General features: G+C 46.1%; 1 protein-coding gene across 4 annotated transcripts in view; it reads left to right on the forward strand.

Annotated features, from left to right (window-relative positions):
* The window catches only part of LOC111972211 (centrosome-associated protein 350), a 43,324-nt gene that overhangs the window by 24,263 nt on the left and 3,915 nt on the right, over positions 1-15,146 (forward strand). For 3 of the 4 annotated variants that reach the window (XM_023999131.2, XM_023999134.2, XM_023999132.2), the window contains exons 15-32: positions 1,822-2,024; positions 2,121-2,284; positions 2,456-2,566; positions 2,822-2,962; positions 3,124-3,323; positions 3,482-3,645; positions 3,801-4,000; positions 4,900-5,087; positions 5,334-5,421; positions 5,509-5,661; positions 5,863-6,020; positions 9,248-9,492; positions 9,733-9,920; positions 11,371-11,506; positions 11,981-12,141; positions 12,243-12,379; positions 12,465-12,547; positions 12,646-14,405. In XM_023999131.2, the coding sequence (XP_023854899.1) occupies positions 1,822-2,024; positions 2,121-2,284; positions 2,456-2,566; positions 2,822-2,962; positions 3,124-3,323; positions 3,482-3,645; positions 3,801-4,000; positions 4,900-5,087; positions 5,334-5,421; positions 5,509-5,661; positions 5,863-6,020; positions 9,248-9,492; positions 9,733-9,920; positions 11,371-11,506; positions 11,981-12,141; positions 12,243-12,379; positions 12,465-12,547; positions 12,646-14,405 (4,480 nt within the window). The remainder of the gene's footprint in view (positions 1-1,821; positions 2,025-2,120; positions 2,285-2,455; positions 2,567-2,821; positions 2,963-3,123; positions 3,324-3,481; positions 3,646-3,800; positions 4,001-4,899; positions 5,088-5,333; positions 5,422-5,508; positions 5,662-5,862; positions 6,021-9,247; positions 9,493-9,732; positions 9,921-11,370; positions 11,507-11,980; positions 12,142-12,242; positions 12,380-12,464; positions 12,548-12,645; positions 14,406-15,146) is intronic. The other variant, XM_023999133.2, reaches the window with a different exon arrangement.

A 15,146-nucleotide genomic window follows, 5' to 3' on the forward strand; every position in this document is an offset into this window, starting at 1 on the left:
CCTAATGCTTTGTACACTTATATTTATTTTCGTGAATGGATTTAGTCATACCCAATGGAATTTATCAAAATTCACTGCATCACCAAAAGTATATGGACACACCCCTTCAAATTAGTGGATTTGGCTATTTCAGCCACACCCATTGCTGACAAGTGTGTAAAATCGAGCACACAGCCATGCAATCACCGTAGACAAACGTTGGCAGTAGAATGTCCTTACTGAAGAGCTCAGTGACTTTCAATGTGGCACCGTCATAGGATGCCACCTTTCCAACAAGTCCTTTCRGCGAATTACTGCCCTGCTAGAGCTGCCCCTGTCAAGTTTTTGGCTTCTTCTTCCCCATCAAATACATACTTTTTTTTTTTATTCACTCGGAAACACGTATACAATATAACATGGCTGTGGTTTTCATGACTGATAATGCAAATTTGAGGCTCGTTCTTAGCCTACATAACAAGGAATACTGAAGTAAAATTGACACGCCACTTGCACATCGTATGGCCTTAGCTAACTCAACACTCTAGAATGCTTATTTTGCTGTGGCTATAGATCTGGGCATTGAGGCTAAGAACTAATGATTCAAATGTGTTTAGGAAGTCTAGTGCAGAGTGCCAGGGAAAAATAGTATTTTGGCTGTTGCTCTGGTTGTGGCTGAAGGGTCTACAGCAGCCTGCCTCATGGCCGCCTAACACTGACTCTTTTGTTTGGGCAGCGAGGTTGTTAAATCTCCTCACTGCAAAATGGGCATGTTGCCAGGGAGTTTTTTTTCTTCTCCTGGGACATTTGAGCCTCCCCAATGGTGTTTATTGTTTTTTTTTGCCCAGGTGGTAGATTCCCTCCATACCTTTCTGTCTGCTTGATGTGATAGCGATTACATTCAGGATCAAGTCCTTAATGCTGCAGTTGTTCTCTGGTAAGATAAAGCACTGTGTACAATGGCAGTTAGAGCARGAGAGATGCACCGCTGTCTACCATACTGTTTCTAGCTAGGAAGCAAAAGGACATTATACTGTATCATCATGATTAGAYGTCTTTGCCCATTTTTGTTTGGCTCAAAGCAGCACAATATGTTATTTTCTTCACTTACTGTAGGTCTTAGGATGGTTTTCCYGGGGCCCCTTTTTCTTAATTCTGTTAGTTCCTGGTTCTCCATTTCACCTTGTTAATTTAGTGTTCTGGCGGTATAGCACACACCTGAACTGAATCAAAGTTGTTAATGTTCCATCTGTTATGTTTAACGTATACTGTACGGCCCGAGCGGAGGGTTTGAGTGTAAAAAATCAAATTATATATAGATATATACTGAGTATATAAAACATTAGGAATACCTGCTCTTTCCATTACAGACAGACCAGGTGAATCCAGGTGAAAGCTATGATCCCTTATTGATGTCACTTGTTTAAAAACGATGTCAATTGACATTGAAATGACCAAAACCTAATCAAAACTGTGTAGGAATGATAATGAACTTATATTTTAAAGTCTCGTCACTCTGTCCAGCTTGTTAAGTCTTAGAATGCTAGACAGTCAGGGAGCATCGKAATTTCTAAAAGCGATGGATGTGAGACTATATTTTGCAAATTTGACGGCGACGAAATAATATAAGACGTTTTAAGCGCKGCCCTCCGGACCTTGGTTAAGACTGAATGCAACCCGTGGGGCAAAATATGTTTGACACCCTTAATCCCCAACCCTCACCCCACCACTTTTTTAAACGATAATCCAGCCTTCTTTAAGTTGACAGTTACAAATGGGAGTTTGTACGTTTTCAGAAAGCATGCATATGAATCAATTGTTTATTTTTCCTTCTYTTGGTTCCAGTTTGGGCTTGGACAGTAAGAAGTCCCCCAGAAGCCCTAGCCCGTCTCCAGCTGGCTCTCCGACAGACTCTAGTTCTCCTCGTGTGTCTCCAGGCAGCGCCTCCCTAGCCGGGGCAGACATCCTTGGTCTTGGGTCCGGCTGCCCTCGCTCCTCCTCATCCCTGTCCGCTACACTGGGGGGCAGAGCAGAGCCCACGGCTGCAGGTATACYACCTAGAAACACCCGCTCAGCCGTTTTGATACATACTCTATTGCCCATCTACAACTTCCTTTGTTTCTATCCGTCTCTCTGTTGTCCAGGTGAGCTCCACTACACCCCAGGGGTGTTGCAGCAGCGTATGTCTGCAGAGCTCCACTACCTGGAGTCTATAGAGGAGTCTGTGCGTCAGCTGGGCGACGTGGAGCGGTTAAGGGGCGTGTCTCTGGCGCAGCAGGAAAGTGTCTCGCTTGCCCAGATACTCAAGGTGAGGGAGGCCCAACCCACCAATCAGAGCACCTGAAGAGTGCTCACTTATGTATATGAATGCTTAGTATAGGCACTACTCCACTCTTGAAATGTTAGCTATTGTCATGTTCTAGCGGTTTTCATTCACCTTTTTCCATAGGTCCTGACCTTTGACCTCTAACATTTTCAGGCGCAGCAGCAGCGGCACGAGCGCGACCTTCATGAGTTGAAGATGAAGGCAGAGCAGGAGGCGCTGGAGACCCAATGGCAGCTGGAGGAGACACGGCAGAAAGCAGCCAGGGTACTGCACACAGCACTGGCATTTAGAACGGGCAACTCTGCAGAATCCACATACTTCTCACCTAGAGTTAGAACCATGCACCAACTTGGTAGATTGTTGATCCTCTCGAGGGTGGCATCATATTTGCCAACACCTTGAATATTTATAGAACTCAATCTAACTTCACTGCATGTGGTGTGAGAAAGGAGCTATTTTACTAGACGTGTGTAGGCTGTAGTGTGGTTCAGTAACAGAACTGTGTGTGTGTCGTTGCAGGCTCACGTGGAGCTGCAGGAGAACATGGCTCAGACCCAGCAGCAGTCTCTGGGAGGCATGCAGGAGGCCACCGCTAAGATGATCAGCCAACAGGCCGAGTCTGTACGCTATACGGCCGTAGCTGCTCGCCAGGTCAAAGAGGTCAGAACACTCTCGCTCTCCCTCCACTCTTGTCCCTACAGCCAGTCACTGGGCTTGGTTTGTTTCCTCACTGTTGCATGTATTTGCAAATGTCTGACTCTTGCTTCTCGACACAGTTTCTTTCAGTTGATATATTGCTGACTTAGTTGCTCTCTCCTCAGATGACGGAGCTGGCCCTTTCKCAGATCGCTGGAGGCATCGGTGACCCTGCTGCTGCTCCCATCAGCACMCTGTTTGACCAGCAGAGGCAGCATCACCAGAGCTTCATGGGTGAGATGTCTGCTGCCAAGAACAGAACCGAGGAGCCCTTCTCCCTGGACAGCCRCTCTGACTCCACCCCCTCCAGGAGACCCAACATCAGGTACTGGAATTCACACTCTGGTGTTCCTCACAGACAGACACCGGGAGATGTTTCTCCTTGTCAGCATAATTGGCCTGGTCAGGTTRAACTTTATAGGCATGGCTAGATAAGCAATTGGTTTTCTCCCTCACCTGTCCCCTCTGCGTTGTACTCCCCAGTGGTGGAGAAAGCAGCCACTGGAGTCCCTCCCTGGCCTCCTCTGAGAAGAGACAGAGGAGGAAGGTGGAGACGGGTAACAGCTCAGTGGTGGAGGCGGTGGCCCATACATCAGCTGAAGATTCCATCCCCAGTGACAGTGTTCAGTACCTACTGGATGAGAAAGGTGAGGCCAGGGGTTCATAGCACTCATTGTGGGATTGGAAGAGAGCCATTATCACAAACAGGCAATGCAAAATAATTGTTTGATGCATAAATAGCCTGAAGTCTCTTAGAAAGAGAAAACAATGTTCCTCTCCCCTACAATCTGTCCCCATACAGACAGCGCCTCAGTTGCTACAGAGTACTCTCTGAAGTTTGACGAGTCCATGACGGAGGATGAAATTGAGGAGCGTTCGTTCCGCTCRCTGCTGCCCTCCGAGTCTCACCGGCGTGGAGTGTTGGAGAAGAAGAGAGTTCCTCACGAGGAGTCAGATGACGAGCCCAGTCAGGAGAACCCCACAGCACAGGACAGCTCCAAGGTTAGTTTGCCACATAATTTCAATAACTGTACTGCTGGCAAAGTTGCAAGACTACTCAAATACATAATGATTGGCTGAAATCTTAGCACTTATCCAAAAGCTTAAATGTACTAGTTTACTTTGGGAGGTTTCTCCTTAAAGTAACCAGTGCATAATGCTTATCCACATTTAGCCCGATTTGACTGCAGTAATGGTGAAATTATAGCTTCTGTCTAATATGTTGGCAGCAGCATCTGTCTTAGCTCTTAATGTCAAGCCACAGTAGTAGCTCCCTGCCTCTCTGAAGAGTTCAGTATGCGGGATTGTGCCTAGCCATACTGACGCCTGGAAAGAGCTGCCTGCCTTGTAGGGCTCYACTGGCCATGGCATCAGAAAGACTGGGAATGCCTACTCAACTCATTACTACCCTGGGCACAATAAACATTCTGTGTGCCGCTTAACTGGGTTCTGGGAGATTCCCTGCCTGGCTGTATCGTTCCCTGCCCGACCCATACCTGGTCCCCTCAAACACAACAGGTGGAGGAGAGGTTGTGGTGCGGCTAGGAGAGGTTGTGGTGCGGCTAGGAGAGGTTGTGGTGCGGCTAGGAGAGGTTGTGGTCACACATGGCTGCCACATGTAGGGATGATCTTGTACATACCTTGGCCTTCAATGGCCCCAGGTGTTTTGACAGCGCTCTGGATAGACTTTGGCGTTTACAACACTGATTCTATATCGCAACCACCAAGGCCAGCAGCCTCTCCCTCGCCTCAATTTGTTTGCCAGCTGGAGGGAGCATGTAACCAATGGCCAGAGTGATCTTCCATCTACCACTGTTTGCTCTCTGTGTATGCCTGGTTTCCTGACTGATGAGGCTTTGTGATGTGTTAGTGACTCATTGTCCACGCTCCGCTCCCGGCAGCAGGACGGCAGCATGCCCTTCTCCAGCGGACAGGACAGCTTCTCCAGGTTCACCATGGACATGGTGCGCCAGTACATGAAGGAGGAGGAGGTGCGCGCCCACCACCAGAGCTCCCTGCTGCGCCTGCGACAGAAAGCCCTTATGGAGAAGACCAAGGCCGAGCTCGCCTGGCTGGAGCATCAGAAAAGGCACTGGTTTACTTGTATTAGGATCCATGTTTTCTGAAATGAATATTGTCTCATTCCCCACTAAAGCCAAAGTTTTTTTGTTTTCCATCATATGAAAACGTGCGATTTGAAATTCAGCAAAACACATTGACCAAAACTATGAGTCTAGTTTTGGTCAATGTGTTCTGTTGAATTTCTTTCGCATGAGGCACTTCTGTACTCATTTTGCATTCATGTTCTCACTGTTTGTCCTTTCTGACCTCATAGGCGCCTCAGAGACAAGGGTGAGGATGACAAGATGCCACCCATCAGAAAGAAGCAGAGAGGCCTACTGATGAAACTTCAACAGGAACAGGTAACTAACCAACAAAATCTCTGCCCATCTGTAATGCTGAGTGACCATGACCTTTGACCCTGTCTGTGTGTGTGTGTGTGTGTCCAGGCGGAGATCAAGCGTCTGCAGGAGGCTAACAGGGCAGCCAGGAAGGAGAGGCAGCTGCTGCTCAAACAGCAGGAGGAGATAGAGAGGATGAGATACACCACCCTCAAGCTGAAGGAGCGCCTCAAGTGTGCCAGCACCGGTGACACCCCACCAGTCAGTACTACCACCTTCTTACATCATATTCATATCTGGGAATGTGTTATTTATGGAGATATTGAGCTAATCCTCAGAAAGAGATGCTATGTGCTATGCATTTGTCTAAAATAATACTGCATGGTTCCATTAAGATTTGAAATGGTCTTGCGCTCTTCTTCATTTCTGGTGTGTGAGTGTGTAACCATCTATGTCCTACAGGAGACTCCAGTGTCGGAGCACGTCGAAGGGGCAACCTCCCCCAGTGCTGCGATGACTGACGGGGACGTGCGCAGCGCCTCACCTCTCTCAGTGTCTGGCAGTGAGACCAGTAGCATCATGCAGAAGCTCAAGAAGATGCGCTCTCACATGGATAAGAAGTAATTTAAACTTCTATTAACTACACTGTCCAATTTTTCTATTGGCAACCTAAATGTCTTATTGGAAGTCTTTGTCATGGGCTTTTTTTCTTCTACTTCAGGGCTTATAACAGGATTCACTAAGATGGACACAATTTATAGCAACTTTTAAACAGCTGAAATTACCATATTTGATAGCTTTATCTTTATGGGTGTGATTGTTAACTTGTCTTAGACTGACGATCTAACAAAACCATATTGGGCATATCAATCATCATGTTTGCTTTGTTAATCACAATGAATTATGTACCAGCTTCAGAGCTTCTGTTATTGAAAATCATTTGATAGAAGTTGCTGTTGCCTTGTGAAAGTGAGGGATTGGCTTGACTAGAAACCTTAATTCTTCTGTGGTGTGGATATGAATATAAGCATGCTCCATGTCCTCTATAGATCAGGGATCATTAACTAGATTCAGCCGCGGGCAGATTCTTTTTGTTTGCGCAGAAAACTTGGGGGGGGGGGGGCATATAAAACCACCTCGCGAACCGCCAGTTGGGGAACCCTGCTATACATGCATGTTAATTATTCAGACTGCATCTTCTCCAATCTCTGTACTCATTCCAAAATGTACCATATGAACCAGAGCAAATATGTAGTGTTAAATGTCTGTCTGGTGTCTCATACAAGCAGCGAGGGCAGGTTTGAGTCTTTTAACAATGTGGTCATGTGACTGGAGGGGACTCTCACRATGGTTAAACAGCCAGACCTGCACACCGACTGACCTCATTCTTATGCTTGTACATTCTGCAGTACAGGTCCTAACAAACGTTCAGTTGTTGTGGTGTTTAAGGATTTGTAACTTTCGTTCAATAGCAACGTGATCAGTACTAATTGTAGGCCGAGAGCGAATGATTCTTTGAATTGAATAATCTACCAAAAAACATGAAACTGAATGTACCCAATATCACAGCTAAAAGTAGGAGGTCACTGTCAATTTGAGCCTAGACTTTATTTTCTGTAGGGRACTAACACGCTGCTTGTAGCCACGCCTCTGTCTGCTTGCTTGCATTGGTCTGTTAACAACCTGCCATTTCAATATGTTTACACTGTCTCTTTTAATAATGCACTAGTGTTGTTGTGGATCATAGTGAAGGTTAATGTGTGATTTAGCCAGTGTTTTAGTCTAATAAAGCCTAAATCAGGTTTTAGTTGCCAGTACTTAAAAACAAWTATCACCCACCACTACATTTGCAACTTTTTGCTAAAATAATCTAATCTCGCAAATTCCTCCACCCAGTGCATTTAATTAAGGAGAAGCATTAAGTCCTCTGAGGTGCAAAATGAGACAAAGGCCTCTCTCTTAACCTTTTAKGATTATAATTTATCAGTCACGCCTACCTTTTCTCTGGCACTGCCGCACACATTCACACATGGCTGCACATTACTACACACCTGCACTTTATTGGAGTCCAGCTCCAAAGACAAACATGCACATCTTGCCATGTCCTGGCCAACTCCTGATGAAAAGGACTGAGTTTTAATACCCCTCTTAGCTCTGCCACCAACACAAAACCCTGGCAGATTAACTACATTACTTCTCATTGAATGAAACCATGAAACATTCAGTACAATTTAAGCACATGCTTAATYACTACTCTATTCTCTCTCTAATTGGCTGTTTTCTCATTCTCCAACTCATATTTTGTGGGGTTTTTCCTGTGTCATGTGTCCTTGCTTTGTTTGGTTGTAGACACTGCTCTCCTGTTCACTACTACTTCTCTCCGTTTACGGCCCACCACTGGGCATCTCGCAGTGTCTGTTTCCCCTACCTCCAGCTGTTTATCTACATCCAGTTGGTCAGGTACAGTGCTGCTCTCGCCTCTAACTGCTGCCTCTCCTTCTCTGTCCCAAGGACCATGCTTGTGTTCAGCTCCCGCCTCCCCATTTCCTTTTTTYCCAGGAAGTGTGAAGTGAAAGCTTGAATAACACCCAATGCCATCCTGTTGGCAACACAAACCAGTCATCAGGCATTGCATTTACGTTCACAACCGTATGCATGAAGGGGCACAGAAATTCAACAAGAAGTGAAAAAACGAAAGTCATTTTTGCCAGTAATGATATGACCTCACTTTGGTCTGCTAAGGTCAAAGGTCATATTCCTTTTAATACAGTTTGCCTGATTTGAACGAGACTCCCATTGAACAGCGAGAGCTCTCCAATCTCTGTGGTGTTGCTTTGAGGGGCTCATTTAACTCATTCAGAGTGAATGAATCAGGATCTGCATGACTTTCTCATATTCATGCCACTCACTACTTTTGTTGAAGAAAAGTCCATAAGAGTAAATTATAAGATATTAGGCTACACACCGTCCATGAAAAAGAGGCAGTGCCTTTGGCCGGTGCTTTAGCAGTGATAGAGGGTTTTAATCTGTTCAATGAGCCCAGTAAATCTTCACCGACGTTCCTGATTAGGTAACTGTTGCTTGTGATGGGCTAATGAGTATGTATTGCAAGTGGGCTTAATAGAATTGGGAGCACAGTCTAACCCAAAGCTGTACTAGTGTGCGAAAGAGAGACAAGCAAACACAGYACCGTCTGGCACTTCTACTAATTATAGTCAACATGCAAAATAGCTTATTAACTTGCAGTGCATAATGAACCAGTTCTTTTCAATGTACATTATAAATCAAAGCAATGGAGAAACAATTTTGAAAGTATTTTCTTTCCGCAGTATACATGGGAAATGCATTTTGACTCTTGTGTTGTGTAGAATTAATGTCGAAGTTACACYCATAGACATTTTGACCTATATTCTGCAATGCATTTTTTTAACCCTTGGTGGTCTTTGACTGATGTTTTGAGGGGTGTCCTACAGTGATGTTAAGCCCTGGGGTCAAACCAACTGATTGAACCTGACTACTACACTTTGTGCCTGATTTATCCATTTTGATCAAATGTTTGTACTCTGTTGTTGTGGGGGAAGAGTGTGGATGACTTGTGCACTATGGTGTCAAAATGAAACCATGTCTGTTGAGGTAAGCATGGTTCGGATGGTTTGTGTGTGTGGACCATCCCGGAGGTTTTGAGTTTGCAGTGAAGATGGGCAGGGGGTGGTTGGGTTGACTGGTTGGACTGCTGATGACTCCACTAGCTTCTGCGACGTTGCAATCATTTCACTGCTTCTCACACCAATTTCACCTACCATTCTTTGTGCTTACTCTCCCTTCCTCCTGTCCTCCCCACCACCAGGTTCCTGACCAAGCGGGAGCAGGGTCTGATGCATCGGCGGAGGCACGCGGAGGAGCTGCTGGAGTGGAAGCAGAGACTGGATGCTGAGGAGGCTGAGGTGAGGCGGATGGAGAAGCAGGCCCTGGCTGCCTGGGACAGAGAGCGTCCTAGAGACGGAGACCAGAGGTCAGATCACAGAGACTGCTCCAACGCCAGCCCCAATGCCAGCTCTGGCCAGCATGACCCTGAGGGAAAGACTGACAGAGGTGAGAGACCACTGTTGACAGACACTGAGCTATAGGCCTATTGTATGAGATGAAATAAGCACATGCTGTAGTATGCAGTAGTTTCTGTTTATTGACTGTTATCAGGTATGAGTTTACTTGCCTTGTGTCGTATACTTTTATGAAGGAGAGAACATCATACAGCTAGCTGCATATCCATGTTTGAGTCTGCAGGTGTATTCATCTGCTCTTGACCCTTGACCTTTGTGTGTCTCTCCTCAGACTCTGTGAGTGAGGGTGACTACTCCCCAGTAGTGACTGGCTCCAGCGTGCACACAGAGCTCTCTGGGTCCCAGCAGCCAGACATCCCCTCCACTGATCAGCCTGGCTCTGTCTCTGAGCTGCCCTCCACCCAGCACAGCCCCTCCATCTACACCCAGGACTTAGACTCCCCCTCTGCGAGCAAGAGAGTAAGGCCCTGTGCATGTTGTGATGTCATGTTATCTATTACTACAGTAGAAATACATTGATTACATTTGTTTATGAACCCTTCCATAAGATTAGATCATTTTATTGTCCCCCCCACAAAAAAAGCAACATGCACAGGGCCTTACTCTCTTGCTCACAGAGGGGGAGTCTAAGTCCTGGGTGTAGATGGAGGGGCTGTGCAAGGAATTGTATGAGTTACCAGAATCTGTCAACACGCATGCTCCAAGTATTATCCCTCCTGAGAGCAAAGTGAGACTTTGTTAGCGCTCTTCCCATCAAATTTAATTTGTGACGTGCGCCGAATACAACAAGTGTACACTTTACCGTGAAATGCTTACTTACGAGCCCTTTCCCAACTATGCAGTAAGAAAATTAACAAATAGATAAAAATAAAATAGTAACACAATAAAATATATGCCATATCGGTAACGAATCAGTGTGCTGCAGTACGAGGTAATTGGAGTGATAGATTGAGGGGAATTGTAGGTTTGGTTTGGTTAGGTGATTGAAGTACTATGTASATGTGRGTAGGRGRTGAAAAGGAAAAAATCCCTGTAGCCATTTAATGAACTGTTGAGCAGTCTTATGGCTTGGGGGTAGAAGCTGTTCAGGAGCCTTTTGGTCCCAGACTTGGCTCTCCGGTAACGCTTGCCGTGCGGTAGCAGAGAGAACAGACTATGACTTGGTTGGCTGGAGTCTTTGATTATTTTTAGGGCTTTCCTCTGACCGCCTGGTTACGAGGTCCTGAATGACAGGGAGCTCGGCTTCAGTGATGTACTGGGCCGCACGTACTACCCTCTGTAGCGCAATACGGTCGGATGCTGAGCACTTGCCATACCAAGCGGTGACGCAGCYAGTCAAGATGCTCTCAATAGTGCAGCTGTAGAACYTTKTGAGGATCTGGGGGCCCGTGCCAAATCTTTTCASCCTCCTGAGGGGGAAGAGGCTTTAGGCAGCTCAGTGAATGTAGGCCTTTGTCCAGGGTCCAGACTCAGTTGCTTCTTTCAGGGAATTGTCACTTTCCTTGTGCACAGTTTAATGTGTTACTTGATTGTTATTTGAGTGTGACATTGAGTATTATTAATTAACTGCCCTATTGGGTAAAGAAGAAAACACTTTAAAAAATCACTTATTTCGTTCACTCTTGTGAGCTCATTTTATGAAGCTAGATGTCACTAGTTATTTAAATCGTCTCAGKAATTTAGAAGCCACATGCAAATGAGATGTAAGCAGAAACACTCAAGTCTAAATGTCACAGAAAGGCATCTGTGCATGTACCGTTAGAGACACTGCCTTTTGAGTGTGTTTGTTTTTGTGTATGTGTGTGAGTTTTGGTGTGTCTTGGTTAGTTAGTTTGGGGCATGCTGTTGTGGTGAATGTGAGACCRTCCTGAATTCCCCTTGGGCCCTATCCTTTTCCTCTGTTGTACAGTCTCCTTCACCAAAAGCCARCCTCAGCACTAACACACACCCAGAGGGCAGCAGCAGCAAGATGCAGCTCCGCTCCTCCTCCAGGACCTCCAGCCACGACCCCAAGGCCGCTGACACTCCCTCTGGCACACACACAGGTGAGTTGGTCCCCTCTCTGGAGCAGTAGGGCCTCCAAAACGGGACATCATTTTTATTTTCTGTTAGAGCTGTTGAAAAGCAGAGTCGAAAGAGGACTGACTGCAGGCATAATGTGATGCCGTAAGGAAAGGATTATGCGYGCAGTTCCCTGACACTCAACCTGCTTAGTTGTGTTATGGGAGTATGGAAGCTTCCCAGACGTCACTGAGCTACAGACATAGTCCTTAAACTGTCGTTGCTGGTTCTGTTGGGCTATTATAGTGGACATTTCAATCATCAGATTTTATCACTAACATAACATGTGCAGGCATTTTTGGAGTAGCCAATGAATGTCCGGATGGACAAACTGCAAATAAATAAATATTTACTCCCCCTTCTGAGAATTTGAGTTCAGTAGTTCTAAGTTGGATTACTTTATACTAATCAGTCTGGCATGGATTTAGCATTCTAACCATACTTATTGTGTCACACAGAGCCTATGTCGGATCAGAGTGACATCGAGAGCCGTATCCGTGCCCTCAAAGAGGAGCTGCGCAAACGCAAGTCTGTGGTGTACCAGCTGAAGAAGGAGCAGAAGAAGAGGCACAAAGAGCGTCTGAAAGCCCAGGAGGCCAGCCTGCTGAAGCAGCTAGAGGTCAGTGTATATCAGAGAATCCTAGCCTGCCCTRCTCCATTCRATGAGCAATAACAAGAACAGTGACTTACTTTGGGCTTTGTTTGTTTCCTTATGTCTAGTCCTACAATGATTTCATTGAGAAGACCGAGACTGAGTTGAGTAAGGAACCGGACTCGACACCTGCTGCCAAGCCTCAGATCAAGGCCCCCACCTCAGCCACAGAGAAGCCCAAGATTAAACCACCACCTCCTTACAGGTACACCAGCRCACTAACTATGTGTATGTTGCACAAACTGATGAATTGGTCCATCTTCATCTAAACATGTTTTTTTCCTCTCCAGACCTGAAACTGGCAAAAACTGGAAATTTGTCTCTGACTCAGAGAAAGCTGAGAAGACACTTCCACATTCTCCAGTTGAACAAGGTGGGTTGTGCATTGTCAAGAAGTGTATATTTCTGCACGTTGACATTTGTGCCCATACTGTGATGATAACACAAGTTGTTCCATGTTTTGTTTGTCAGATGACCTCACAACATCTGGGCTCAGTAAATATTCAGCATGGCATGAGGAGTCCTCAGACGAGGACCCCCCTACTGTCACCCCAACTCCAGTGTATGGGAGTCCAGAGCACACCAACGGTCTGAGGGGCCTGCTGTCCCCAGAGCCTCTCCTCAGGCAGCCCTCTGAGGGGGCACTCCCCCTGAGAGAGCCAGCCAGGCCACAGGCCACCGACTCTGGGGATGAGCGTGTCGTCTCTAGCCACCTGTCAGAGGTCATGGAGGAGCTGGACTCTGTGAAGTCTGAAGGATCTGAGCACACTCAGTCACGCTCTGAAGACCGTCACTTTGACCATCTACTCAAACTTGACCTAGAGCACAGCCCAAGTTCCCAGCAGCACCATTCTCTGTCAGAACATGTTTCCTCAGAGAAAGGAGAACAAGGGATTTCCCTGATAAGCMGTCTTGATGTTRATGAGATATCTGCTAAGTCACCATCCCCCATCAAAGAGCGATCCTACACCCCTGAGTCTGATGTCTTGTCATCAAAGGGTAAGGATGCCTCTCCTCCTTCAGCTGATGGTAATCATGAAGACTTTGAATTCTCAGTGGAGTCGTCACTCAGGGAGGAAAACCAAGGCTCCAAACCTACCTCACCATCCCGCCAAGAGACCAGAGAGGCTTCCCACAGCAGGTCACCCTTCTACAGTAGTGAGGAGGAGATCGGTRAGGAGCCAAGTGGAAGATCTGGAGCTCCTGGTGGCAGTCCTCGCTCTGAAAGACTTCTWGACCTGCAGAGCCAAACCAAGGATTCCCAGGTCATTAGTTCAAACTGCTCCCCAACTATCTCCCCTTCCCAGATCCCACCTTCACCAGCACTGGATGAAATGCTTAACTTCACCATTGGAGACAGGGTTTTAGTGAGCAACGTCCAGCCTGGTACGCTTAGATTCAAGGGCCACACCAGCTTTGCCAACGGCTTCTGGGCTGGAGTGGAGCTGGACAAGTCTGAAGGAAGCAACAATGGCACCTACGATGGGGTGGTGTACTTTGAGTGTGAGGAGGACCATGGCATCTTCGCTCCTCCGGACAAGATCTTCCGTATGCCAGAGAAGTTTGAGATCTACGTGGACACCACAGAGGACGAGGACTCGTTCCTTGACGACCAATCTGAAAACAAGCCAAAGAAATGCAACTTTGAGGAGAAAATGCATGAAAGCAATCTGCAAAATAAAAGAGGGGGTGTATCTCAGAGTAATCGTTCTGGATACAACGGACCTAATGACGTGAATGATGAATCAGCTGAACACCAGAAAAACTTGATCAACTTACATGAGTTCAGAGAGGGAGAATATTCAATGTCCAATGAAAGAACCAAGACCATCATTCTGGACCTTGAAGATGTACCTACCAGTCTCTTCATCACTGACATAGACCGTAAGATAACTCTTGATGAGACCTCTACCATCATTGAGAGGAATGGCCTAGATGCCCATCAGAAATCTATTCCAGAGCAGACCGTGGGGAAAGACTCCCTCAGTGCTTTTGCAGATAAGCTCCTCAACAACTTCATGAAAGACGCTGTGAAGCAATTCGCACAGATCAGAAAGGCCAAAGAAGAGAAGATATCAGCTGTTAATCAAATGAAAGATTACCTTTTTAATGAAGAGGGTAGGGAAACAGTCTCCCAAGCTCACGTTGTGGCACAGAGAGATGGTCTGCCCTTCTTCCTAGATGGAGACCAAGAGGAGCAAGTGTCGTCTCCAGAACTCTGTAACCGGCCGGTGAGTTTTGATCCCATTTTAAGACTGTTATAGAGTAAATGTTCGAAGTGTTAAAACGTACAATATTTTCTTCAGATAATGTGATAACCTGCAATCACATCATGTGTAATGCATTTAATTTATAAATTATGATATTTTCAGCTAAAGTACTTCAAAGAGCTGATTTGTCTCAGTAAATKATTAAACAGAACTGATGACATTGCTGTAGGGGAATGGAGCAATAATTGAGCTTAGCAGCACTGTTGATAACAATCCAGGGTTGATTTGACCTCTTTGTGGATTTGTTTGAGTCCAAAGGTCAAACAACAACTTTGACCAACATGCTTATCTACGCTGAGTGTATAAAACATTATGAAAACCTGCACTTTCCATGACAGACTGACCAGGTGAATCCCGGTGAAGGCTATAATCCCTTATTGATGTCACTTGTTAAATGTAGATGAAGGGGAGGATATGGGTTAAAKAATTATTTTTAAGCCTTTAGACAATTGAGACATGGATTGTGTATGTGTGCCATTCACAGGGTGTATGGGCAAGACAAAATATTTRAGTGCCTTTGAAGGGGGTATGGTAGTAGGTGCCAGGTGCACTGGTTTGTATCAAGAACTGCAACGCTACTGGGTTTTCCGCGCTCAACAGTTTCCCGTGTGTATCAAGAATGGTCCACCACCCAAAGGACATCCAGCCAACTTGACACAACTGTGGGAAGCATTGGAGTCGACATGGGCCAGCATCCATGTG

The sequence above is a fragment of the Salvelinus sp. IW2-2015 genome, linkage group LG13 (assembly GCF_002910315.2).
Source record: "Salvelinus sp. IW2-2015 linkage group LG13, ASM291031v2, whole genome shotgun sequence".
Classification (NCBI taxonomy): Eukaryota; Metazoa; Chordata; class Actinopteri; order Salmoniformes; family Salmonidae; genus Salvelinus; species Salvelinus sp. IW2-2015.